General features: G+C 39.9%; 1 protein-coding gene and 3 pseudogenes across 5 annotated transcripts in view; 2 read left to right on the top strand and 2 right to left on the bottom strand.

Moving 5' to 3' along the window:
- IL2RA (interleukin 2 receptor subunit alpha) overlaps positions 1–16,957 on the top strand; it is a 68,438-nt gene extending 51,481 nt beyond the window's left edge. For 3 of the 5 annotated variants that reach the window (XM_045186618.2, XM_045186610.2, XM_045186606.3), the window contains 2 exons: positions 188–254; positions 16,654–16,957. In XM_045186618.2, the coding sequence (XP_045042553.1) occupies positions 188–254; positions 16,654–16,840 (254 nt within the window). In that variant the 3' untranslated portion in view covers positions 16,841–16,957. Of the gene's footprint in view, positions 1–187; positions 255–2,715; positions 2,834–5,726; positions 6,880–16,653 lie in introns of those variants that run through there. The other 2 variants (XM_045186626.3, XM_053923350.2) reach the window with 2 other exon arrangements.
- On the bottom strand, positions 2,379–4,183 carry LOC112321031 (large ribosomal subunit protein eL6 pseudogene; annotated as a pseudogene).
- A 102-nt stretch (positions 16,958–17,059) lies between the features above and the next one.
- LOC112321205 (transmembrane protein 223-like) lies at positions 17,060–18,130 on the bottom strand (annotated as a pseudogene).
- Positions 18,131–26,354: 8,224 nt separating this feature from the next.
- Positions 26,355–27,078, top strand: LOC112321221 (CCHC-type zinc finger nucleic acid binding protein pseudogene; annotated as a pseudogene).
- The last annotated feature ends 371 nt before the right edge of the window (positions 27,079–27,449 follow it).

The following is a 27,449-nucleotide window of genomic DNA, read 5'->3' as shown; positions in this document are numbered from 1 at the left end:
CCCCGTCCTAGCCTACTCCTTGAACCCCCTAAGAAATTGTCGGGGGAGGGAGCTGCACTCTGGGAGGGGAAATCAGAAGCTGCAGGGCTCACCTCTTCAGAAAATCCTTGCTCTGAGGGGATTTTCTGAGCACACTCTGTGAGCTGGCCCAGGGCACACCTTTGCTGAACTGCTTCTCTGTCAACAGTGGCCGGCTGTGTTCTCCTGCTGATCACTATCCTCCTTCTGAGCGCGTTCACCTGGCAGCGGAGATGGTGAGTCCCATATTAAGGAAGCCCTTGCCCAAGCTACCAGTGAAGCCAGACGAGGAAAAGCACCAGGGCAGGGATACCCATGCCCCCAGCCCACCCCATTGTCTTACTAACACCAGCAGTTTGGAGAATGGCAGAGGGAGAATTGGGCAAGGTACACACTCCCGAAGAGTGTGTACAAGAATTAAACAAGAATTAAAGAATCAACAAGAATTAAAGCCACGGGGAACTGGGAGAGCAAAGGAAACTAACATTTGTTGAGCACTTACTGTATACCACAAGTGGCAAACACAAGGTCCGTGGGCCGAATCCGGCCCCCCACCTTGTTTTACCCAGACTGGCACCTTGTTTCTACCTGGCGGCAGCACTGAAATCCTTGCCCCTAGTTAAGGAGTAGTTACATTTATACAGTCCTAAAATTACATTCGGCCCTTTGAAGGCAACCAAGAGGCTGATGTGGTCCCAGGTGAAACTGAGTTTGACACCCCTGCTGTATACCAAGCTCAATGCTTATCTAATAAGCATTATCACAACCTGTCTTGTCAGAAACCTTCTGGTGGCTACATCTTAGACAGATAAGTAATGTAAACAAGACTGCACAGCAGAGGCCCAAACCGCAATCTGAATCAAGAGCCCATGACCCTTCTGCCCCACTGCCTGGCTAGAAGGAAAATAGGTCCACCCTGAGCTTCTCCTCTCCTGTGCTCCCCACCCCATCTCCTGCAGATGCCACGCCAGAGCCCCCTTGACCGGGAACATGACCCATGTGTGGCCTTATTTGCATTAACTTGGATTCTCAATCCTGACTACAGGTTGTAACAACCAGGAGGTACTTTTTCAAATACCAATGCTCAGGCCCCAGCCAAAATTTCTGGGGGTGGGCCTCAGACATAAGTACTTTCTTCTTTTCAACTGAGATATAATTCATTATTTTAACCAATTTCAAGTGCATAACTCAGTGGTTTTTAGCAACGTTGTATATATACCACCACTATCTAATTAGAATAATTTAGAATAATTCCATCACCCCAAAAAGCAAACCCAAACTTCCCAATTCCCCATTCCCACTATTCCCTGGCAACCACGATCTACTTTCCATCTCTGTGGATTTACCTGTTCTGGACATTTCATATAAATGGAATCGTATAATATATAACCTTGTTGGACTAGGAAATAAGTACTGTTTAAGATCTCCTCAGATGTATCAAATACATACACATCCAATTTTGATAATTCTGCACTAAGCCAGTGGCTCTCAAACTTGAGCGGGCACGAGCATCTCCTGGTGGGCTTATCCAAACAGACTGCGCCCGCACCCCCAGAGTTCCTGATGCATCAGGTCTGCGACAGGACCAGAAAATGTACATTCCTAACAAATCCCCACATCATCCTGATACTTCTGTTATAGAACCAAACTTTGAAACCACTGCGTGAGACTAACAATGTTAAGAATCAAGAGAGTGAAGTCATTTCTCTTTCAGAGAGAGAGAGAGAAAGCCTGCTTCTTCCTCCCTTCAGAGAGTAGACTACAGAGACCTAGCATGTCACTCTTTCGATGATCCAGGGAATCCCTACCCACACACCAGAGTGCACTCTGACCAACCCTAACATGAATTCCCCAGCAAGACCCTGAGAAGATACTTATTAGGTCCTCTCCTTCCTTCAGTGACAAGACAATACATCTCAAGGATCTTTTCATTTTGGTAGCTTAAAGATCAAAAGCCTTCAGACACAAACAGATGAAGGTATTTGGGAGTGGTAAAGGTTTTGGAATTTATGTTGTGAAACAAAGAACAGACTAAAATTGAGTTCCCACAAGCTCTTCCAGATTGGCAATCTTCCAGGGGACTCAGACTGATCGTTTTGTCAGAGACTAGTCTGAATTCTTCCCAAAATCAAATTTCAGCTGATAGTGCCCTCTTATGGCCAAACAGAATCCTACAATTTATTTATTTATTTATTTATTTATTTATTTATTTATTTATTTTATTTTAGCAATTAATAGGGGCTAGTGATGAGTCAGAGCTGGTTTACACCGGCTCCTGAGAGCTAAACTTAAATGTCCAGAAAATGTTCAAACTGTTTCTAAGCATAGCCATTATGAAATTTTTTTTAACTAGTCAGTTATTTAATTAGGTTTTTCAAAAGAAATTTAGAACTTCATTTTGTGAGGATAAAGGCCATTTGTGAGAGCAAACACAGAGCGGAGGTAGCCCTGGAGCTGGTGAATAGCTTTAATTTTTGGCAGAATTTGCGAGTCCAGGGCTTTCTGATCAACCTTGCTTTGCTCTGTAATCTCGTATTTCTCTTTCTCGGGTGTCGAAGATCTCTCCCTCCAGGTGTCTGGGCTTGTGCAGCTTCTTCCTCTTAAGTAAGCGTCAGTGAGATGCTTGGGGATTTTCACACCGCTGATATCAATTTTGGTGGAGGTGGCGATGACAAATTTCTGGTGTGTTCTATGCAGAGGGACTCGATTAAAGGCCAGAGGTCCAGTCACAAGCAGCAAGCCACCGCTCAGCTGCTTCAGGAAAATCACTCTCATGCCCCTGTGGCGCCCAGTGAGGACGATGAGAAAGGTCCCGGGAGTGATGCTGGCCCGCAGTTTCCTCACGTGCTGACTGAAGGGTTTCTTGCCGTGGCTCAACAGCTTTCCAGGCACGTCTTCAGTAGGATAGTATCTACGCATTTTGCGAAGTTTAACCACTCGGATACCTCCATTCTTGTCGCCACCAGCTGGTTTAGTGACAGTAGCCATAACTTTCTCCTTCTTTTTCTTTTCACTCCTGGATTTAGCTGCGGAGTATTTCCTCTTGTACATGGCTTTTCGGGAATACAAAGCTGACCGGGAGTACCTGCCAATTCCTCGGACTAGGACAGGGTTTTGGCTGCAGTGGGGCTTCCCCTTCTTAGGCGTCTTGGCCTTGAGGTGACTCTTCTTAACCTTGCCTCCAGCATCAGCCTTCTTGGCTTGGGGTTTCTTCTCCTTAGCATTCGGCTTCTCAGTTTTTTCACCTGCCATCTTGCAAGATGGGAAAAAGCCCATTATGAAAAATTAAAGTATATAAACATAAATAAATTACATTAAATACAAAATTAAATACTCAAAAGTAATCACATTTCTAACTATTTTACTGCATTTCACTGCTTTCTTTGTTCTCAGGGTTGTTTACATCTATTGCATCTGTATTAAGAAAACACTATATAAGAGTTTGCTACTGCACATCTCTTTCTAACTCTGTATTCAGCAATGTCACATTGGTAGCTTGAAACTAGGCCATGTGGGAGTATTTCCACCATAGAAATAGGCAAGCCTTTTCAGAGAATAGGTTGTTAAACATTCAGCCCCCATGGGAGCTCTGGACAAGGTAGAAAGTATCTACCTGGGCTAAATAAAAACTGGGGAAAGTAAGGACTGTACCATCCAATACCAGTAGCCACTAGTCACATGTGACTATTTAAGTTTAAACTTAGATAAATGAAATATAATTAAAAATTCAGTTCATTAGGTGCATTAGCCACTTTCCAAGTGTTCAAAAGCCACTGGTGGCTACCTTATTGGACAACACAGATACAAAATATTTCCATCATCACCAAGTTCTTATGGCACAGTGCTGGCTGGAAACTAAGCATTTTCAGTTCATGAAAATCACTTAGCATAGCTCAGTGCTATTATTATTGCTTTTCTGAGACTATTGTACTGCACATAGTTTTACAAAATTACAGAGTACCTCCTATGTAGACTTTGGTTAAAAGATACAAACTCCCAGTTAGCAGATGAATAAGCTCTGGGGATATAATGCCCAGCATTGTGATTATGGTCAATGATACTGTGTTACATACTTCAAAGTTTCTAAGAGACGGGATCTTACCTGTTCTCACCACAAAAAAATGATTATTATGTGGCACAGTGGAGGTGTTAGCTGATGCTATGGTGGTAATCACATTGCAATATATAAATGTATCAAATTGACATGTTTTCACCTTGAACACAAACAATATTATATGTCAATTATATCTCAAAAAATTATTACATGAATATCTGAATTTTATTAACCAATGTAATCCCAATAAATTTCATAAAAATATACAGGGATTGGCAAAAGTAGGTTAAATCACCAGCCATCATTACCTAAAAGATAAATCTTAACTAAGAATACAAAATGATAATGATAACAATAAGACAAATAATACAAATAAATAATACATAATAAAAATAAATAATAATAGAAGAATAAATTCTGTTTTGTTTACTCACAACTGTAGTCCTACTTTTGCTCACCCATATATATATATATTTTTTTTTAAAGAACATCTAACATGTGCCAGGCACTTGCCAGGACCCTGAAGATAAATACAAATGACTCCTCCCCTGAGGAGCTACAGACTAGTAGAGGAGAAGGGGAAAAAATAGAAACTTTAAATAAATTTGTGAAAGCCTAAGATTGAGGTATTTACAGGAGCAAAGGAAAAGGACACTTAACCCTACATGGGCGTGCCAAGAAGGCTTTTACAGTTCAAGGTGCCTGAGAAGCCTGAAGCCAGATTTTAGAAGGCAGGGGAGAGCTGCTGGACAGAGGGACCATGGGAGAGAGAAAGCGGTGAGAAGGAGCATAATGATGTTTGGGAGAAGCCACAGAGTTCTGAACACAAAGTACATGGGGCAGTGGTGACCGTGATGCCCTCGGGATGGACAGTGACCAAGTCATGGACGAGCAGGCCAGACTGAGGGGCGTAGAGCCTATCCAGAGGGCAGGAGAGAGCACCACAGAAGTTTTACTTATGGAACAAATTAGCATCGGCCCCTTGAGCAGTCTGGCTACAACAGAGGCTGGATTTAAAGTGGGTAATAGTGGTGGCAGTTTGATTATGTCATGATAAAAATCCACATAGCAGAGGATGACAGCATGAACTAGGTCAGCGGGCACAAGGTAAAAAGGAGCAAAAGAATAAAAAAATACATAAAGGAAGTCAAGATAGCTGATTGGAAGTGAGCGTTAAGGAAGAGGGATGACTCAGGATGAGTCCCGGTTTTAGAGCGTTGACAGTAGGACCCATAGTCACTGCACAGTGGGATGAAATGTAAAGTGAGGATCTACAGTGTACCCCTTGGAGGTTCACCCCCAAGCAGAGCCCATCCATTACCTGGGACGTGCTCAGCCTCCACACCTTAACTGTCCGGTCCTGGGACTGGCAGGGAAATGGAAGGGCTTTCTCAGGCTCTTTCTCAGATTGACTCACTGCACGGTGATTGAATTTTCATTCTGTAAGAACCACAGGGCAGTTCTGGTGAGATGGAGAAGCCTTGAGGTCAGATGTCAGCATATGGAGAGGTACTAATATCCTGGAGTGGAATTTATAGTTAGCAGGTCAATGTGGGTTTAGCTGAACGTTCTACCCACATCAGTTTAAGGTGGAACCACATTTTTCTTGGTGCAGTATTACACTGATGACTAAGACTTAGTTATATCACTACAGGAGGAAGAATAGAAGAACAATCTAGAAAGTCAGAGTGGTACAGCCCATAGCCAAGAACAGCCCACAGAAGTCATGAAGCATGAGCAAAATCAAAGAAATTAAACAAATTCCCAAGCTGCAACTCCTGTGATCCCTTGGGTTTTGAAAAGCTCTGAAGACACATCACAGATCAACTGGCAGCTGCAACCCCATCATGAAGCCAGCTCTGGAGTATCAATGAGTGAGCTCAACCTGCTTCTAAGTAGCAATTCCAAGATCATTGGAGGAACAGAGTGGAACAACCAGAGCCCTCACTCTCATTTTCATGTATATGTGAAGCTTGATAAGCAAGGAACTCTCTCCACACCCTATTTAGTGTAAAGAAAATGGCTTAATGTGAATTTTATCCCAACTTCCTAGTTTAGACATCCCAAGGAAAACCCACACCCTAACTTAACAGGCACATACAAACTCTCTAGCATGTGTCACAGGACCTTGTCCCTTGATCCACATAGATCCTTACCCAGCCTTCAGTTGACTAGCCCATTCTCCTGCTCATATTTCTTAGTAAACACCCTGAAAGAACTCTGGACTGGTAACTCAACTGCACCCTTTTGTTCTTAGGTCAGTCCTCTAAACTAGCACACCCACCACTGAACCTTTGATTTGGAATTTCGGAAGAACAGAGGTCATGGCTGAATTATATTGGGGTAACAGCAAAACAAAGCAATCAAGCTTTGGAATTATAGAGCTTCAATATTTGAAAGAATTTTAGTGGAGTTCATGTCAGGAAAAGAAGGATAAACTACCATATTTTGCCATCTATAATGTGTACGTTTTTGCCCAAGTTTTTGAGGGAAAAATAAGGATGCACATTATACATGGGTGGTACTAACTCTATATCTATATAAACACTTTTAATTCTTTTATTTGTGCTTATGCATTAAAAGTATAACTCTAAAAAGCAATAATGATGTCTGTATGCAAAATAATACCCTGGAATACCATAATAGGTTTTAGATATAAATAAAAAATTGAATTAAAAAGTTAAAACAAAAGATGTTTTCCCTGAAAGTTTGGGCCAAAAAAGTGGGTGCATATTCTACATGGCCAATATGGTAGGTCCCAGGTAATGAATTATACCTATTAAAAAGCTTCAATTATTCATTGCTAACAGTTTTCTTTAAGAGTTAGTTTCTTTGGGGTTGCTATAAATGACACTCTAAATTTGTCCTTCAATAATTTGATATTTATAGACAGACAGACGATGTGCAAATGTGTACATTTCCAGATAATTGTCATAGAAACACCAATGAGAGATCAATACATTCAATGTTTACAGAAAGAAGGAAAGAAAGAAGAAGGAATTGAGGAGGGGAAAGGAAGATCATACCGACCAGATGTGACTATGAAAAAGGACATACCAGTGGTCCTCAAACTGTTAGAAAATCAGAATCTCCTGGAGGCCTTGTTATAACACAGATGGTTGCCCAAAACAGTGTGACTCAGTTGTCTGAGCTTCGTCCCACAATTTGAAAGGTTGCCAGTTCAATTCCCTGTCAGGGCACATGACTGGGTTTCGGGTTCAGTTCCTGGTCAGAGTGCATATGAGAGGCAACTATTGATGTTTCTCTCTCACATTGATGTTTCTCTCCTCTTCTTTCTCCCTCCCTTCCCCTCTTTCTAAAAATAAATAAATAAATAAAATTCTGAAAAAAAAAACCCCAGATGGCTGGGCCCATCCTAGAGTTTCAGAATCAACAGGTCTGGGCTGGGCCTGAAAATTTACATTTCTAACAAATTCTAGGAGAGGCTGATGATTCTGGTCCATTTACCATACTTTGAGAACCACTGGGTTATACCTCTCCATGCCCACTGATCCTCAATGCCTACTGAAAAAAATCAGCTTCAGGTGCTGGGATTTCAGTGAAATGTCTTGTACAGACTTTTACATAAGAGCTCAGTGCTAAAATTGGTTGACTTCAGATGTCCCAGCTGGGCAAAATCACATGACTAAGGCAATTAATGAGAAGCTTAAATCTGTAGCCAGTTTTCATATCTGGAAGGGCAGGAAAGTGTTATGAAAAAAATGGGCAGGTGTCAGCAGGTCCATACCCAGATTAAAGAACCATTTCCTGTCCTTTCTATGATCCACCAAGTACCATACAGATTCCATTGTCAATATTTGCCCCCCCCCCGCCATGCACTACCACTACCCCAAATTTGTGTTTTGTGGTTAAAGTTGAGAGGACTCTCAGACCAAACAAAATTTTTTTAATCTTACTTATCTTACTTGAGTAAAATTGAGTTGAATTTTCATTACTCATTTTGGGAGAGGGAGGACTATGAAATCAATTTTTTTTCATAATAATTAAGATGTTTATTTACCTTTTTCACTCTCATTCTCTTACAAGTGTAGGGTGCAATTTTCGAGAAGCTACATGCGTGATAATGTCATCACTCTGATATTAACATACAATGAGTTTAATACTATTGTTTATAAAGGAATTAATAAACAATACTTTTAAATTTCTTGATTTTATTATCTAAATCTGATACTACTGGATGTTAACTACAAAAACAAAAGCTCTGTGGGATCCTCAATACTTTTAATAACATACAGAGGTCCTGAAAAACAGCTAACAAGCACATTATCATTAGTCATTTCAGAAATGCAAATCAAAACCACAATGAGATGACTTGAAGGAGGAGGAGGAGCAGAAGGAGAAGAAGAAGGAGAAAAGGAAGGAAGGAAGAATGGAAGGAAGGAAATTGTTGAGTAGGATATGGAGAAATAGAAACCTTCATACATTGTTCATTGCTGGTGGAAATGTAAATGATGTAGCCACTGTGGAAAACAGGTTGTTGGTTCCTCAAAAAGTTAAACATTAAATTACTACATCTTAGCAGTTTTACTTGTAGGTATATACCCAAGAGAGATGAAAACCTATGTCCACACAGAAACTTACACATGACTATTTATAACAACATAATAGCCAAATCACCAAGTGAAAACAACCCAAATTCCCATCAATGGACGCATGGCTAAGGAAATTGTTGTATATCCATACCCTGCGATATTATTCAGCTACAAAAGGGAATGAAGTATTGATACATGCTACAATGTAGATGAGCCTCAACACCATGCTAAGTGAAAGAAGCCAGATATGGAAGGTCACACATTCCTTTTATATGGTATATGCAGAATAGGAAGCTCCATAGAGACAGAAAGTAAATTACTGCTTACCAGGGCCTGAAGAGAGTGATTACTTAATGGGTATGCCTGTTTTTCTGGAATGATAAACACAACAATCTCACTAAAAGACTGAAACCTAACCCCTAATTGTAGGACATGGAATAGTTCCCTCCCCCACACCTTAGCATCATAAAAATAGCACTTCTCATGGCAATAGAGAAAGGAAGCCATAAGAATTGAAGGTCTCACACTCTATTTAAGAAGTCTCTAGGGAAACTCAGAGACAATAGGGGAGCCAAAGACAATAGAGAAAATTTTGTCTCTAACACCACAGTAGCAGCAAAGAGTAAACACATCATAAATCCTAGCCAAATGAACATAAAGCCTCACACACCAAAAGCCTACTTACCTCAGTTCTTTTTACCTACTACGTTGTGGCCAACTTTCAACAAAAAGTTACAAGATATATTAAAGGCAAAAACACAGTTTGAAGAGACAAAGCCAGCATCAGAACCAAACTCAGCAATGGCAGAGATGTTGGAATTATCAGACTAGGGATTTAAAACAACTGTGGGAAATAAATCATTCTGACACATATTGCTACGTCCCCCTAAATCTATTCTTCCATTGGTAGTAAAAGCCCCAGGATTCAGTGGGACACATCCCTCTCCCCAGCTTAGGATAGTATTTGCTAGCCTCCCTTGCAGCTAAGTCTGGTCATGTGACTAAGTTCTGATCATTGAAACACGAACAGAAGTAAAGTGTGAAATTTTCAGGATATGTCTTTGAAGAGAAAAGGCATGCCTTTCTCCTTCTTTGTCTGTTCCACTGGCTGGCAGGTGGTTTTGGTGGTGAGAGTTAGAACTACCAATGGGATAGAAACTGTGTCTTAAGTATGACTGGGAAACAAAACAAAAGGAGCCTGGATATCTGACACCATGGAGGTGCCACACCAGGACTGTTTACATTTGTACTGTACCTAAGACAGAAATACCCTCCCATTTCAGGCCACTGTGGTTTTTGCCCTACTTAGAGCATCTATACCAGGATCCTATGACAATAATCCATCTCTACTAATATCTGGCATATGCATGCCCCTCCCCCCAATTTGGCTTATACCATAATATTAACATTAAAATATTTTCAATAGAAAATGGGACAAGAATAGCTTTTACCATTCAAGCAGACTTCCAAGTAAATACATGTTTTCTTTTCCATAAATACTACATTAAAATTTTTTCTACCAGGAGGTAAATAAGTATATCAGAGAAAACGGTGTCAATTCTTTGTAGTAATTTTACTGCTCCCTTATTCATCTTTGGAGAATGGCTGCAGTTAATTTACGATGTCCCTGAAGGCTCTCCAGAAATATTGGCTCACAACAGATGTTCCTAACAGATAGTGCTTTCTGGCTAAGTCAGGAATCAGAAAGAAGGAGCTGCTGAGATTTTGAAAGCCAATCCCTGTTATTTCCATTCCTCCTTTGAAGAACGTCCTCTTCTTCTACAGTATTGAGAAATGTGTCTTTGTAGTTCTACTGCTGCTTTGGGAATAGGGACCAAAAGAAAGTTATGTGGTTAAAAGATAAGAATTAGTTTCCTTCATACCTCAACAACAATCTTATCAAGAACATAGTTTGGGGGGATTTTTCCCCTCTCTCCTCTGTTTCCAGTGATGTCAGCTTTATCCAACAAGATTAATTTCATGGTGTCAAATAGGCTGTAAATATTCCAGAATTTTTATCAGATCACCATATCTAGAAATAAAAACAGCTTCTTTCCTAAGGAGGTCCCAGGAAATGGGTTCTTCAGTCTTTTTGGCTCAAATTAGGCCTCATGTCTACTCTGCCCTGTAGAAAAAGCATATAAAATGACACACTTCCTTGGGTTTGACCCACATATCCCACCCTTAGAATTAAAAGTGGAATCAGCTTCCCTCATTGGCTACTTGGAGTGGGGAGAATTGTAAAAAACAAATGAAAAGTAGGTTGTCACCAAGAGAAGGGAGAATGGATATAGGGAGAAGTAAACACTTTTCTTTATCACCTATAAGGAAGTATTATTCTATTTTTAACATCCTAAATTTTCACATCAATCATACTATCACAAAGCTTAGAAAGAATTAGGTCAAATCTTAGTCTTGGGAATAGGGAAAAATGAAGACAAAAAATTTGTTAGGACTAGAATATGGAAATTTTTAAGGGTGTAGAAAAATTTCTTTGATGTTTCTTCCATTGACAGTATGCTAGGCTGTCCAAACAAAACTTGGACTCAGTATCTGAGAAGCAGTACTATGGACTACAATGGAATTGGGATGGAGTGTTGGGTTGGGTGGAAGAGAGGAGGGTGAAGACTCAGAAGCACTTGGACCTTGATATTAAAAAGCAGGCACCAGCAGACTAAAGAAATTGGAGATGGGGAATGAGGAGGGTAAAGAGTTGAAATTGGCTACGAAAATTTTCTCCCCTTCCTACATATGTGTGTGCATGGTCTGGGACACAGCTCTGTGCCGGTCAGAGAGCATGGTGGAATATATGATTTGTGCCCAATCCTCCTTATGCTACATGATACTGCATCAATGATTCTTTCCTCCCCTCCACTGATCCCTTGCTCAGGAGGTTCAAAGACTCCATCAGCTATAAGATCAAGTACATAATCTGCCTTTCAATTTAAACTTTTCTACCCTCCACTTGGCCCAGAATGCTGTATTACATGCTGTCCTCTAAACCCCAATGCTACTCCCCTTATTTCAGTTCTGGCCATCGACCAGAGCCATTGCAAGTCCCACCACCTGAGCTCTGCCATGTGCCAATCACAGTCTCGTCCTCTCAACTCAGTGTTCATTTTCACTTAGTTGACAGTTATTGTCAGTTAACTTCTATGGTGTGCAATGTGATGTTTGATGTATATAAACATTATGAAATGATCACCACAATCAAGCTAATTAGCATATCCATCACCTCATATATTTACCTTTTTGTGTATGTGTGAGAACAACTAAGATCTGCTCTCTCAGCAAATTTCAAACACACAAGACAGTCTTAACTATAATCACCATAGTGAATATTAGATGTCCAGAACTTACTCATCCTGGATAACTGGAACTTTGTATTCCTTGACCAATATCTCCTATTTACTTCCCCTCACCTGGTAACTACCATTCTACTGTCTAATTCTATAAATGTGACCTTTTTAGATTTCTCATATAAGTGGGGTTATGCAGTATTTGTCTCTGTCTGGCTTATTTAATTTAGCATACTGCCTGCCAGTTTCATCCATGTTGTCACAAACACAGAATTTTCTTTTTTAAGGTTGAATAATATTCTATTCTGTGTGTGTATGTGTGTGTGTCTCACATTTTCTTTGTCTCTGCATCTGTTGATGGACACTTAGCTTGGTTCCATATCTTGACTCTTGTGAATAATGCTGCAGTGAACCTGAGAGTGCAGAGATCTTGTTGACATACTAGTTTTATTTCCTCTGGGTATACACGTAGAAGTGGGATTGCTGGATGGTAAGATAGACCCTGTTTTATTCTTGAGAAACCTGTGTACAATTTTCATAATGGCTGTACCATGTGACTAAACTCTTTGTATTTTATTTTTCTTCCCTACCTCCCCAATTTGGAACTTGTTGTATGTCATAGAATTCCACTATTTACCTTAGTGCTATGAGATAATAACCATCTGTTAATATTTGAGCAAAGAATGGGTCTTTTACCTCATTAGACCTACAGATTAACATCTATTGGTTGAGCATCAGGTGGAAGAGTAACAGATATATTGAGCTTTACCCCAGAGTTCTAGATGTATCTACTGGCCCTTATTAGTGCCCACTAATAATTCCTTTCTCTTACATTCTTTGTGCTTGGTATGTAGGACATTTTGTGTGCGTGTGTGAGTCTGAAATTCTTCCTTTAAACCAATCACCAGATAGTTTTTATTCTTATGTTAATCTGTTCAACATTTATGCACACAACCAATACCATAGTTGTTTAGGGCACGCAACTGCCATCTCCCATATCTGGTGTTTGGGAATCCCCGGCAGATGTGTTTCCATTAGTAACTATGAGAGAAAAATATTGGGTGGTACAGTAAACAGACCAATAAGGAAAAAATTATACAAGGATCCAATGACAAAATATTATGGAAACAACACTAAGAGAATAAAGCATCTGAAAAAAAAAGTAGACTAATAGCTAGCTAGCTAGCTTTGAGCAGTCAGGAAAGAGGGGCAGCTAGGTGTTTTTCATTTCTAATTAGATCAAAAGAGAAAATTTGGTTTAAGCTCTTTAGATGACCTTGAAAAAATAGGACCTACTAAGAGAAGATACTACATGTTTAAAATCTTCAGCATTTTTGATGGAATAAATGCTTTAGAGCAAAGTGATTAATTGTGAAAGTAGTACCATTAATCAGCAGTGGAGTAAAAGATGCAACAGCAGAAATGCCGAAGCATTCCTGTCCTTCCATGCCCTATTCTCTATGGTTAGGGGCTGGATCTTTGCAAATTACCCTTCCCACATGATCTAGCCCTTGCTTCTGGGTTGGTTTGGCCAATGGGAAGTCCTAAAAATAGTTGAAAGGCAGATGAAAAAAGAAAAGACATAGTTCTTCCTTTTATCTAGTCCTTTTTTCTAAAGGCATCTCTACCAGCAAGAGATGGTTCCAGGCTCCAGCAGCCTGTGGCAGGTCCAGCAAAGAGAGAAGTGGGTGACCACCATCACAAGCTTCTGGGAGTTACAAACTCTGGAAATGTTTGCAGTTACAGCAGCATTGATTTCAGTAGCAACAACAGTTTCCACCAGTATTAGCCCTAAGTACTTCTAGATTCATATAACATCACCACCTTCTTTTTGTTCCTCTAGACTTTTGCTTCCTGCAGTACAAATCTCTGAGGTATTTCCATTTTATTCCTCAGCCCTTAAAACATTTATGTAACCATATCCCTGTATTAAAAATAAAAGTTCTTTTAGCCTTACATTTCTAGCCAAGATGGAGTGATAGGGAAAAAATTTACCTTTGTGTCTAAAACAACTAAAAATGAACAAAATATATGAGATCACAATCTTTAAAACATTGGGTGTGAGGCAATGAATCTGATCCCTGAGAGATAGGAAAGAAACAAGCTGAGCCCTATGCCAGTCCCAGCTTGCTACCTGGAGAGAGTTTTCCGGCTTGGTGCCAGGGGGAGGAGCCCAGGTAGAGACCAGCAGACTTCCTGAGTTGGAGAAGGAGCTGAGTTTCCAGAGAGACCAAGGCCATTAGAGTTCACAGGGAGGAGAACAGAGAGAAAAGGACAGCACTGAGAGAGAACCCAGAGACCTGCACATTATGGGAAGACTGCTTTAGTGTCCTAAATTTCACCAGAGTACTGATCACCAAATGTGCTGTACCTTACACAAACTCCTCAAGGCCAGGAAAAGAGCCACCCTAAAGGATTAGAGGCAACAACACTCAGTTTACATGGAGTTGAAAATACTGCCTGTTTCCACCAGCCAGCCTTAATCACCTTCTAATTCCATAATTCATAGATCATTAGGTAGGGTGCTGAGAAAGGCCATGCTCAGTAGTGGGGAATAAGTATCCCTAGACTAAAAGGTGCTCTAATCCTGCCTAATACCTTAAAAGCAAGACCCCAAAGGATCAAAATATATCCAAGCACTTAACTACGTCACAGAACAAAGCTCAGAAACTTTTACAGGAATGCAAAGGATATCCATTAACCAAGAAGGTAAAACTCACAACTCAGTCAAGAATTACCAGCCATGCAAACAAGCAGGAAAATGTGACTCACAATGATTTGATGATCAATCAAAATCAAAGCAGAACTGACATAGATGTTAGAACCCGCAGACAAGCACATTCAAACAGTAACAATAGGGGGGAAGGCAGAAAACTGTACTTGAACAACAATAAAACAAATGTTAAAAAAAAAGACAAAGGCAAAAAAACAAACAAAAAAAATCCCAGTAACAATAACTCTGTTCCATTAGTTTAAAAAGCTAGAGGAAAGATCATACATGTTAATAGAGACATAGCAGATAATTTTTTAAAAACCCAAATAAAAATTTTACACTTAAAACTACATTATCTCGGATTTTAAAATATACTGGATGGGATTAACAGCAGATTAAACATTGCAGAATAGAAAAATAGTGAACTTATAGACATAGCAATATAAACCATGTAAAATAAAACACAGAGGGGAAAAAAAATAACAACAATGACAATGAAACACAACTGTGAGCTCTGGGGAAAAAATCAAAAGAAACTATATGAAATAAAACACAGAGGGAAAAAGACTAAATTAAAAAATAACAGGAAAAAAATACATGAAAAGACCCTTAATATCACTAATCCTTAAGGAAATACAAATCAACACTACAATGATACCTTACACCCATAAGAATGGCTAAAAAACAAAACAAAACAAAACAGAAAATAACAAGTGGTGGCAAAGATGTGGAGGAATTGGAACTCTTGTACACCATTAGTGGGCATGGGAAATGGTGCAGGGCTGAGGAAAACGGTATATAGTCTCCTCAAAAAATTAAAAATAAAGCCACCATATGAATCAGAAATTCCACTTGTGGATATATACCCCAAAGAGTTGACAGCAGGGTCACAAAAAGATATCTGTATACCCATGTTTATAGCAGTGTTATTCATAATAGCTAAAGCATGGAAGTTACCCATACCTCAGCGGATGAATGAATAAACAAGATGTGCTCTATACATACAATGGAATATTATGCAGCCTTAAGAAGGAAGGAAATTTTGTAATATGCTATAGGACAGATGAACCTCAAAGACATTATGCTAATAAAATAAGCCAATTACAAAAATGCAAATATTCTCTGATTCCACTTAAATGGTTACTTGGAATAGTCAAAATCTTAAAGATAGAAGGTAGAATGGTGATTGCCAGGGCTGTAGAAAGTGGGGGTGGGGAGTTGCTGTTTAATGGGCACAGAGTTTCAGTTTTGCAAGATGAAAAGAATTATGCAGATGGATGGTGGTGATGGCTGCACAACAGTGTGAACGCATTTAATGCCATGGATTACACACTTAAAATGATTAAAATGGTAAATTTTGTGTTATGTATTTTTACCACAATTTTCTAAAGAAAGAGTATTTACTGTTTGAATCCATTTATTTTTGTAAATGTAAACACATGTACAGTGACAGAAAGCAGATTGTCAGGGGAGAGGACAGGAAGGGGCAGGAGTGAGGAGTACAAAGGAGTACAAACTACACCTGTGGTGTTTACAGGTGTAGACATACTGAAACTCATCAAACCATATGCTTCAAATATATGCAGTTTTTGCATGCCAACTAAACCCCCAATAAAACTCTCTGTAAAAAAGAAAAAGAATCACCTCTGAAATTTCTGGCCACTTTCTGGAGTTCTGAGGTTTTTAATTTGCTTCTTTTCTTTATTTGTTGGTGGTGGGGTTGATCTCTGACTGAAATATTCCCTGGTCTCACCAGCTGGGAGGTGAGGTCATGCTATTGATAGTAACCCATAATTCCTTGATTCTTGCTCCATCTGCTATTGCAGAACTTCAACCCTACACGCACCCATGCACATACACACACAGAAACTCATTCAGATACTTTTGGGCATCTCCATGATCCAGTTGGCAGGACTGCATTTGCACTAAAAGAAGTCACTTGTGTCCTGGAGTCCCACCAAATCCTCCAAGAAACGTGTATCCTCAGGTTATGCCTATAGTTTTTCTCTCCACCAGGTTCTCACACATGGCCAAGGGGCCAGACAATGGTGCAGTCTCAAACACCAGGATGTCCTCTCTATTCCTCCCCATTCTTCTCCCCTTGGCTCACTCCTCCAAACTGCAAATTGATTCCTTCATCCTGCCCTGTGGGTTCATCAGACGTGCCCAGAGACATGTGCATTCCACCGGCCAACTCAAGTGAGTGCAACTTCCAGTGCGTGTGGTATCACGAACACAGTGTTGAAATAACATCTGTTAGGGCCTCTGGATTAAAGCATTCCACATATTCATTTTGTTTGTTGTTTTGTTGCTATTGTTGTTTTACTGTGTCTGCCCTTGGGATGGCTGCTTTTATTTTTTGTTCATGAATCTTGGGCCAACTCGTGACTCTGGTTGTCACCCCATCCCTCATGTTCAGTTTTTATTCTGCCCTGAGGGAGGGTGGGGTGAATGTCCTGTTTTTACACAAGCTATGGTAGACACCCACAGTGTTGTCCAAGGGTTTCCCGTGTTGGAGCAATGTCCAGCTTTGTCCAAACAGTAGAGGCACTGGCCTTTGACCTTCGGAGTCAACAGGGCAGGGACTTCAACCCATTGGGCTCATGCAGGATACCTGGCTCAAGGGAATAGTGAAATGGGCACCCAACCGAAAGGGGACGTGAGTGGTTAGGATCACCTGCTCGTCTATACCCTGGGCTCTCCTAGAGCATCACTGAATGCGTAGAGAAGAGGGAGAAGATCAGCACAAGTACCAGGGTACACGTGGCACCACAGACGACAGGCAAATGGTAGCGCCAGAGTGTGGAGCACATATCCAGACAGCCCCAGTCTGGAAACTCCGCCGTGCTGGGGCCGGGTTGAGCCAAGGCTGCCGTGGCCAGGGAGGCCCAGAAAATGCACTGGCCATCTCAGAATTGCTCAAGAACTGAGAAGAAGCAGTCCTGCTCATGATGGACAAACAGCACATCCCACGGAGGTATTGCCTCAAGCGTTGGTGCTTGGGCAGGTTCTGCAGGGTGATAGGCAGCTGCACTGGCCACCGTTGCCCAGGTGCTACCAGATCCAGCTCGGTGCCACTTCTGGGGAGGGACTAGCTCCATGTGTTCATTTTACAAGTATGCAACAGCACTCCCAAGGGAAAACCTGCAAACAGAAGTCTCCATAGCTGGGGGGATAGGCTGACATGCCAAGTATTACATTTTGGCAGAGGTAGAAATTAAAGCATCACATTATGTTCTGCACCCTTAACCACCTACCCTTAGACCCATAAAAACAAAGTTGCCAGATGCTTATCCACCGGGTTCAAAGAACACTTCTGGGTGTGGACAGAAAAGGTGGGGAAATACGGGACAACCAGAACTGATTTCCTTGCCTATACCACTCTCACTGCCCAAGTTGTGAAGCAAAAGCAGGAAGGATATAGTGACATCTGTGATTAATGGCTCCACCTTCCCCCTGCTCTGGGGTCTGTGGAGGAAGGGGAGGTTCTGATACTCAGTACGCCATTAAACTGAGAGAGAGGACTGGGAACCTAGGCAACTATGTAATGTGATGAAGACATTAATTAGCTTGATTGTGGTGATCTTTCCACAATGCATAATGTATCAAAACATCAAATTGTACACCTTAAGGATATACGATTTTTATGTCAAAAATATCTCAGTAAAGCTGTTGAAAGGGTTGGGGGATGGTGCTAGGGGAGTGTGGCTGTTTAGAGAGCACAGCCAGGAATACCAACCCTGTACCACTAGAAGTGGGAAAAGCAAGAAAGAGCTTCCAGAGAGGCCTCTGAGCTTTCTCCCGGCCTGAACAGGACCTAATGTCCCTGTGTGTTCACGTGGAGAAGAGAGGTTAACGTAGGGCATGGACAGGCACACTTTCCAGAGCATCACCGAGCAAGGAGCCTGAAAACCTTCCATAGGCCCCAAGGGAGTGGAGGCCCAGATGTTAGTGAGTCTCTGAGCCAGGAAGTGAATGGCACCCTCAGACCTGCCTGCTGCCACCTGCCAGGACTGGGAACAGGAATCATCAGCCATCTGGGGCAGAAATGGAAGAGAGACCCCCCCACCTCCAATGTGTGGTCAATTGTAACCACCACCAGCCTCTCCTTCCAGGAATCCCAAACTGCCTGCGCCCTGACAGTACCAGAGGAAGAAGGCATGGAATCCCAAGGTAGAATTTTGAACTAAACTCTGCCTCAGTTAATAATTGGCCTGAGAAATTAATGAAGTGGATGGAAGGGAAACATGGAGTAGGTAAGATTCAACTGAAGGCACCTGGCAGATGAAAGGTTTAGAAAGAAATCAAATGTCTAAAATGCTCCTGGCATCCTGGGCCCTGCAAAGGTAACTACTCAGTCTGCCTGGGAAAAAAAGCAGATGGCATCTTTGCTCCCCAAAGTGTACCTTTGGGATTCACAGTTTTTCCCTTTCCTCTTCTCCAGTAGTTCCCCTCCTTAGAGTTGTATCAGTCATTACAAATTGACAAATCATTTGCTGCAGCTCAAAGGAATCCTACAAGACAGTATTAGAGGATAAATAAGCTGCAAGTATAGCAGGTCACGTTATACCTCTAAGGGGTACAGCCGTTCCCAAATATCCAATGCCCCACCATGGAGGAGAATTCTGTTGTCCACCCTCTTAAACTCAGGTATGGCCATGTGACTTGTTTTGATTAATAAGGTGAGAAGCATGGGTATAACCCCTGGGCTGAAGCTTTAAGAGACAGCGCATGCTTCACCACAGCAATTTTCCAGACAGAAATCCCTCTGTTAGCCTGGGTCTCAGTGTGAAGCTGACCTGAGGCAGAGTCTCAGCCAAACTATGATAAAATGTAACTTGAGTAAAACTTGTGTTGTTATAAGCCATTAATATTTGGGGGCAGTTTGTCACTGAAGCCTAATCTATCTCACTCTGACTGATATACTACCATTCAGTGATGCACACAAATTATGACTTCTATAATCTATAATAAATGTATAATGAATCAGGCAAACCCCACCTACTAGTTGACAGGAAAATTAACAAAATGTCCTATCCAATTTAAACAATCCTGTAGACATTGTTCGGTCTCTCTTTAATAAAAATGCTCACTGTCTCAAATATCCTCTCCTTCCATTTTTTGCCCTAAAATGGTTTCCAGGTAGTGTGGAGCGGGGCAGATGGAGGAGAATGGATCATGCAACTTCTTGCTACGGGAATCAACCTGGGTGCTAAAAGGGCATCATCCTCTGTGTCTCCAGCCCTCAGCACTGATTGCTCAGCTGGAGTTCTGAGTTGCAGCTGCAGCGGTCATAAATTGTGCCCTAATCTCTCTCGGTCCCAGCACCACCCCCGATAGCTCTTCCCTGCTGACCCAGCTTTATCTCAGTTCCAACAGGCTTCATAGACCATTCTGAAGGGGCCTGCAACCCACAACAACCTCACTTCTGTTCCCAACATGCAGATGAGAAACTGGAAGCAGAAGGAAGCTAAGTCATAGCTAGTGTGTAGGAAAACCCAGACTCAAGTACCTTGAACTCTGACTTCAAATGACTCTAGACTGTGACTGTAGACTCACAGTCATCACAGAGCACTGTGGCACTACGACATAGAAGTGACACCCAGCACTTCCTTGGAGCACTTCCTGGGTTGAGTTTCTGTCTCTCATGGAATTTGTTCATTACATGAACAAATGGAATCAAATTATTACTCACTCATAAATAATATCCTTTTATTATCTGTAGCATCCATAGTGACATGTATTTCTTAATTCATATTATTTGTAACTTGTGTCTCTTGTCACTTTTTCAAAACACTGTTAGTGTCCTTGACTTTATTGATTTTCTGTTTCAATTTCAGTGATCTGTTAATAGAGTTATTTCTTCATTGTGCTTACTTTTAGTTTTATTTGCTCTTCTTTTCTACTTCCATTAAGTGGAAGTTGAGATCACTGATTTGAAATCTCTCTCTTTAATATGGGCATTCAATGTGATAAATTTGCCTCTAAGCTTGCATTACCTGCAGCTCATAAATTTTGAAATGTATCTTCATATCACTCCATTAAAAATTTCTGTCTTATCTAGTGACTTCTGACTTGACCCATGAATTATTTAGAAATGTTTTACTGGCTTTCCAAATATTTATTCCTTTCTCCTTTCAGTAGTTTGATGTGTTTTGTAGCTCTGTTATAAAGTACTTTAACATTTAAATTGCGGTGTCTTCTTGATTTATTTATCCTGTTACTATATGATGTCCTTCTTTATCCATTGTAATAGTCTTTATTTTTATTCAAATCTGATATTAATATAGCTCCAGTTTTATTTTGAGTGTTAGCATGATGTGCCTTTCCCCATTGTTTTAACCCATTTGTATCTTTATATTTAAAATGGGTTTTTTACAGTGTTGTCAGGGGGCTTTAACGCAGCCCCCCGGTTCCGCCACGGATGAAGAAAAAGACTACCAAGACATGATCTGCTTGGGGAGGAAAGGTGGCCGTTTCTCTCAAGGGGAGAAGGGCCCAGAGCCTCTCTCTCCAGGGGCTTTTATTAGGTTCATTCGCATAGGAATGCAGATAAATCTCATCAATCATTGTCAGCCAGTAAGGGTTAAACAATACATGATTTACAGAGAACTCTGAGGGCTTATTCTGAGTTACGGCCAATTAGTTAGAGGGCCATAAAACTTTAGGCGCCAGACTCATCTGAGGTCTGGACCCTTATCTCTTAAAACTGAGGGTACAAATTAAGTAGGTTTCACAGGAATGTATGTATTTTTCTTAGGCCTGATTCCCCAGGGAATCCGCCCCTCCCAGCACAGGACTGCACTGCCCTCTGTTATTGCTTCAGGCTTAAGTCAGGCAAGGGAAGTAAGGCAGCCAAGAGATTAGGAGACTTCTTGCAGACAGAATGAGGACTCAGGCTATTTCAAAGCCGAGGGGCGAGGGTCCATCACCCCCTTTTTCCACAGCCCCCCGAGGCCTTCCCTGTGGGCCTCTTCCGTGACCATGCCTGTCTTAGGTTGATCCTCCCTTAAGGATTCTTACCTGTCATTGGCTAACTGGCCAAGCTCAGGGCCAAGCAGGGTGAAGTGGGCAGAGGTGGCACACCTGCCAGGGAGACAAGCTTTGTCTCCTTAGTGGCTTATAGTCCCAACTCTGACTCAGTCTTAACCATGGGGGGGTTACAGCCTCTGAAACCAGGCAGGGAGGTTCCCAACACAGTGTCAATATAGTTGGGTTTTGCTCTTTAAATCCAGTCTGACAGCCCTGACCCATGTGGCTCAGTTGGTTGAGCGTCATCCCACACAGCAAAAGGTCGCTGGTTTGATTCCTGGTCAGGGCACACGCCTGGGCTGCAGGCAGGTCCCCCAATAGGGGTGTGTGGAAGAGGCTACCAATCGTATTTCTCTCTGTCTCTTTCTCCCTCCCTTGCCCCCTAAATAAATAAATAAATAATCATTAAATCTATATGACAATCTCTCTAATTTATTGAACTGCTTAAACCATTTATATTTAATTTAATTAACAATATAGTTGAGTTTAAATCTGTCATCTTGCTATGTATTTTCTACTTGTCCCATCTGTTCTTTGTTATTTTTTTCATTTCCCAACTTTTTAATTATTTTTTATTATTCTGTGTTCTGTCTACTATTGGCTCACTAGCTCTACCTTTTTCTTTTTTAGTCGTTGCTCTAAGGTCTTACAATACACACATTTCTACCTGCCACAATCTGTCTTAATATTGTAGCACTTTACCTTAAGCACAACAATCTTTCAACAGTGTATTTCCATTTCCTCTCTCCCATTGTTTGCGCCAGTGCTGAAATTCATCTTACTTCTGCATGTTATAATTTCCATAATATATTGTTACTATTTTGCTTTAGGAAGTAAATTATCCTTTAAAGAGATTAAAAATAAGAAAAGACATTCTTCATATCTGCCCATTTTTTTTACCACTTCCAGCACTCTACACTCCTTTATGTAGATCCAGATTTCTTTCTCGTCTCATATTCCTTCACTCTGAAGTATTTACTTTTATATCTCCTGCAATGCAGGTCTACAGGTGATAAATTCACCTAGCATGTACTTGCCTTTAAAAAATTCTTTCTTTGTGAGATATTTTCACTGAATATAGAATTCTAGGTTGACCTTTTTTTTTTTTCAGTATAGATGCTCCTTGACTTGTGATGGGGTACCGTCCCAATAAACTCATTGAATGTTGAAAATATCGTGAAGTCAAAATGTAGCTAATACACCTAATCTACCAAACATCATACTTTAGCCTAGCTTACCCTAAATGTGCTCTGAACATTTACATTAGCCTACAATTGGATAAAATTGTCTAACACAAAGCCTAGTTTATAATAATGTGTTGTCTATCTCATGTAATTTATCATGTGTATCACTTTTGCACCATAGTAAAGTTGAAACACTGCAAGCCGCACCATCATAAGTTGGAACCACGTCTATTTAAATATGCCACTCCGCCATCTCCTGGCTTACACAGTGCCTGATGTCAAGTCTGCTGAATATGTCTTCCCTATGGACTATTTCATTATTTTCTTGCCATTTTCAAGATTTTCCCCTTATCGCTGATATTCAGCAGTTTGCCTATGATGTACTAGTTGTGTTTTTATTTGAATTTATGTTACTTGGGGTTCTCTGAGCTTCCTGGATTTGAAGTTTGTTGTTTTTCATTCATTTTGGGAAAATCTCAGCTATTATCTTCCATCTTTCTCTCTCTCTTATTCTTGTAGGACTCAGTTAGAAGTCTGCTTAGACCATTTCATATCATTCCACAGCTTTTGAATGCTGTTATTTTGTTGTCCTGTTTTACTCCTTATGTTTCAGTGTCAACCTATTTTCAAATTCACTGATTCTTTCTTCTGCTATGTCCATTGTGCTAATAAGCCTATTGAAGGAATTCCTCATGTCTCATATCATGGTTCAATTAGTCTGCTAGGGCAAGCCCTATCTGTAAATAGTGTCAAATTGGGGGTTAGGGCTTCAACATATAAATTTTGGGAGAGAGAGGGGAGGTCAAAATTTAGTCCATGAAAATGGTATTCTTTTCTGGCATTATCATGTAACTCTTTTTTAGAGTTTCCATCTATCTGATAAAATTCCCTGTCATGCCTGCTGTTCACCTCTTCCACTAGAAACTTTTAACACATTAATTATAGTTATTTTTTTGTTTATTTTTTATTAAATCATTTTCTGTTGTTATTCTATTACAGTTTCCAAATTTTTCCCCCTTTGTCCTCTTCTGCCCATTCCAGTCCCCACTCCCACAGTCAATTCCCACACCATAGTTATTTTAAAGACTCTGATATTTCAAACATCTGCACCATCTCTGTGTCTAACCCTGGTGACTGCTTTATCTAATTTTACTTTCCTTTTTGGTATCTCTTGTAATTTCAATTGAATGTTGGATTTGGTGTGTTTAAGAATAGTATAGACTGAGGTAAATAATATTTATACCCAGAAATGGGTGTGTGCGTTCTTCTATCAGACAGTAAGTATGTGGATTGATTCATCTGAGGGTCTACCCAGGGCCAGCTTCATGACACAAAACTTCATTGCCTAGAAGTATGCTGCACTTGTGCTCTGCTGTTACTATCTTGAAATTCTTAAAAATTTTGAACAAGAAACCTCATATCTACATTCTGCACTGGCCTCTGCAAATTATGTTGCTGGTCCTGCTCATAAGTATGAGTTTGTAACTGCTTCAGAAATCCAGAAATAAGGAATGTTTTACAGGAGTAATGGGAATTTCAAATTAATTTTATGTATGAGTGTACCTGAGTTAGGAATACAAACAATGGGCAAGCAAATATATCCGGCCAATAAGATAGCGACCTTCAAAAGCTACTAAGGTCTGATCTAGAAATGGAATGTCATAGGCCACTAATAGAACCAGATGTTGCCTCAAGACTTTGATAATATTTATATTAAATATAATATTAATATTAAATATATTATTCATAACTATCCAGTATTAATATAAATATTTATACCACTACAAATACATTATATTTATTAATGTAAATATTAATGTTTTAATATTAATGATGATATTAAATATAATACAAATATTATATTTGATAATATAATATTTGTAAATTAATATAAATTAGGTTAGGTAGATAATATGACTACTCAGAATTTTCCCCTAAAACTGAACTCATCAGGTTAAATAAAGAAATAATCAAGTGAATGTGTTTTTAAAGACAGAATAATTAGAATAAACTAGTACCTTATAACCTTATAAATGCTCTTTTGATTGTATTACAAATTTGACTATTTATTAAATTCAAGTATAATAATAGTCTTTTCTTTAAAAATAAAACATAATTGTATGCTTTTTGTAAATGAAATACAATAAAATTTATTTTAAATCACTAAAGGGTAATGAGGATGCAGGGAATAGGTTAAATAGTATGTCAAAATTAATAAAAATAAAATACCATATATTTTCTTTCCATCAGAGAAATGAAAATACAATGGCAAATAAAAGAAAATCTGTAAGGGAAAACACTCACGCCTATCTGAAATTTAGTTTCTCTTTTAAGGTGTGTTGCTAGGATAAAGTTTAGTTGCTAGTAAGATAAAAAAAATAATGACAAGCAAGATAGATATTTATATCTCCTTCAAGTTCAAGAAGTCCAGTGGACGATAGTCCAGACTGATTTTGCCTCCCTGGTGTGAGGGACCAGGCTCTTTTCATCTTCTTTCTACTCTATGGATGGCTCATGACTTGCATTTTCAAGAGTTCTCATAGTCTAATATGACTGCTGGAGCTTTAGTTATTATGTCTGCACTTTAGCCAGCAAGGAGGAAAGACATCACAGAATGATAAAGGAATCGAGTCAACAAACCACTTTTTCATTTTAAATTTTCCCACCTTTATTGATATTTTTAACAAATAACATTGTGTAAACTGAAAGTATACAATAATATACATATATATTCCAACAAACCTTTAAACCCCTATAAACTTTTACGCAGCCAACATAGTAGTACTTAAGTACATAAAGCAAATATTGATGGATATAAAGGCAGAGATTAATAGTAATACAGTCATAGTAGGGGAATTTAACACCTCATTGTCATCTCTGGATAAATCTTCCAGACAAAAAATCAGCAAGGAAACAGCAGCCTTAAATTACACAATAGACCAGATGCAGTTAATTGATATTTTTAGAACATTTCACAACAATGCTGCACAGTATACATTCTTTTCAAGTGCACATGGAATATTTTTCACGAGACACTGCATGTTAGGGTACAAAACAAGTCTCAATAAATTTAAGAAGATTGAAACCATATCAAGCTTCTTCTCCAACCACAATGGTAATAAACCAATTACAGAAAACAAGTAAAAAACACACAAACACATGGAGACTAAATAACATGTTACAAAACAATGAATGGATTAACAATGAGATCAAGGAAAAATCAAAAGAAGCCCAATTCAATGAGAAGCAAAAAGGAAATAATAAAGCTCAGAGGGGAAATAAATGAAATAGAGTCCAAAAAATTATATAAAAGATCCAATACCAAAAGATACAATGAAACCAACAGCCAGTTCTTTGAAAAGATAAACAAAATTGATGTGATGCAGGCAAGGACTCTTCTGAAAATAAAGATCCGCTACCATGTCAGCCACTTCCCTTGGCCTGCATCTCAGTCTCCCCTGCTACAGGCCAGCTCAAATGCCAAAGATCTAACTTGCAGCCATGAGCAGAAGTGAATGCTTCAAGTGTAAATGATCTGGCCACTGGGCCTGGGAATGACCTACTAGTGGAGGCCATGGTTGTGGAATGAGAAGCCATGGCAGAGTGGTTTCCTGTTAGTTTCCTCATCTCTTCCAGACATCTGTTATCACTGTGGTGAGTCTGGTCATCTTGCCAAGAATTGTGATCTTCAGGAGGATGCCTGCTATAACTTCAGTAGAAATGGCCACGTTGCCGAGGACTGCAAAGAGCCTAAGAGAGAGCGAGAACAATGCTGCTGCAACTGTGGCAAACCAGGCCATCTGGCTCAAGACTGTGACTCTGCACACGAGAAGAAGTGCTATTTTGTGGAGAATTTGGACATATTCAAAAAGGCTGCACCAAAGTGAAGTGCTACATGTGTAGTGAAACTGGTCATGCAGCCATCAACTGCAGCAAGACAAGTGAAGTCAACCATTACTCCTGTGGTGAATCAGGGCACCTTACACAGGAATGCATGATAGAGGACAGGCTTAATTATTTCCCTTTGTCGCCCCTCCTCTTTCTAGTTGATGGTTGTATTATTTTCTCTGAATCTTCTTCACTGGCTAAAGGTTGGCAGATACAGGCTACTCCCAAGCCAGTGAATTTCACTTGCCATGTAGGAGGAGGAAAAATCAACTTTCTGCATTTAACTACCAACAAAAGTTTTAGTTTGGTAGAGGTGTTATGTAGAATGCTTTGTTAAAGAACCCCCTTTCCATGCCACTGATAAATAGGGACCGATAAATGGGAAGGGTTGAATCAGACCAGTAAGCCCATTCTGAGTTTCTTCAATATGTTCCCATGTAGGAGATAAAAACCAATTCTGGGAATGTCTGTAAGCTTCCATTAATAACATTAATTTTAGCATAATGATGCCCTTGGGTTGTCTGACTTCAATAGCTGTTAAATAACATCAAGTAACATCTGTATCAGGCCCTACCTACATAGAACATACAGTTGAGTGGGAATAAACAAAATAAAAAGATAAATATGTATGCTAAAAAATAATCAAAACTGATTAAAAACTTTTAATCAGACTCATCTAGAAAAAAAGGGAAAGGACCCAAATAAATA

The sequence above is a fragment of the Desmodus rotundus genome, chromosome 4, assembly GCF_022682495.2.
Source record: "Desmodus rotundus isolate HL8 chromosome 4, HLdesRot8A.1, whole genome shotgun sequence".
Classification (NCBI taxonomy): domain Eukaryota; kingdom Metazoa; phylum Chordata; class Mammalia; order Chiroptera; family Phyllostomidae; genus Desmodus; species Desmodus rotundus.
Note: the sequence above shows the minus strand (reverse complement) of the source record. Positions and strands in the feature narration are given on the sequence as shown.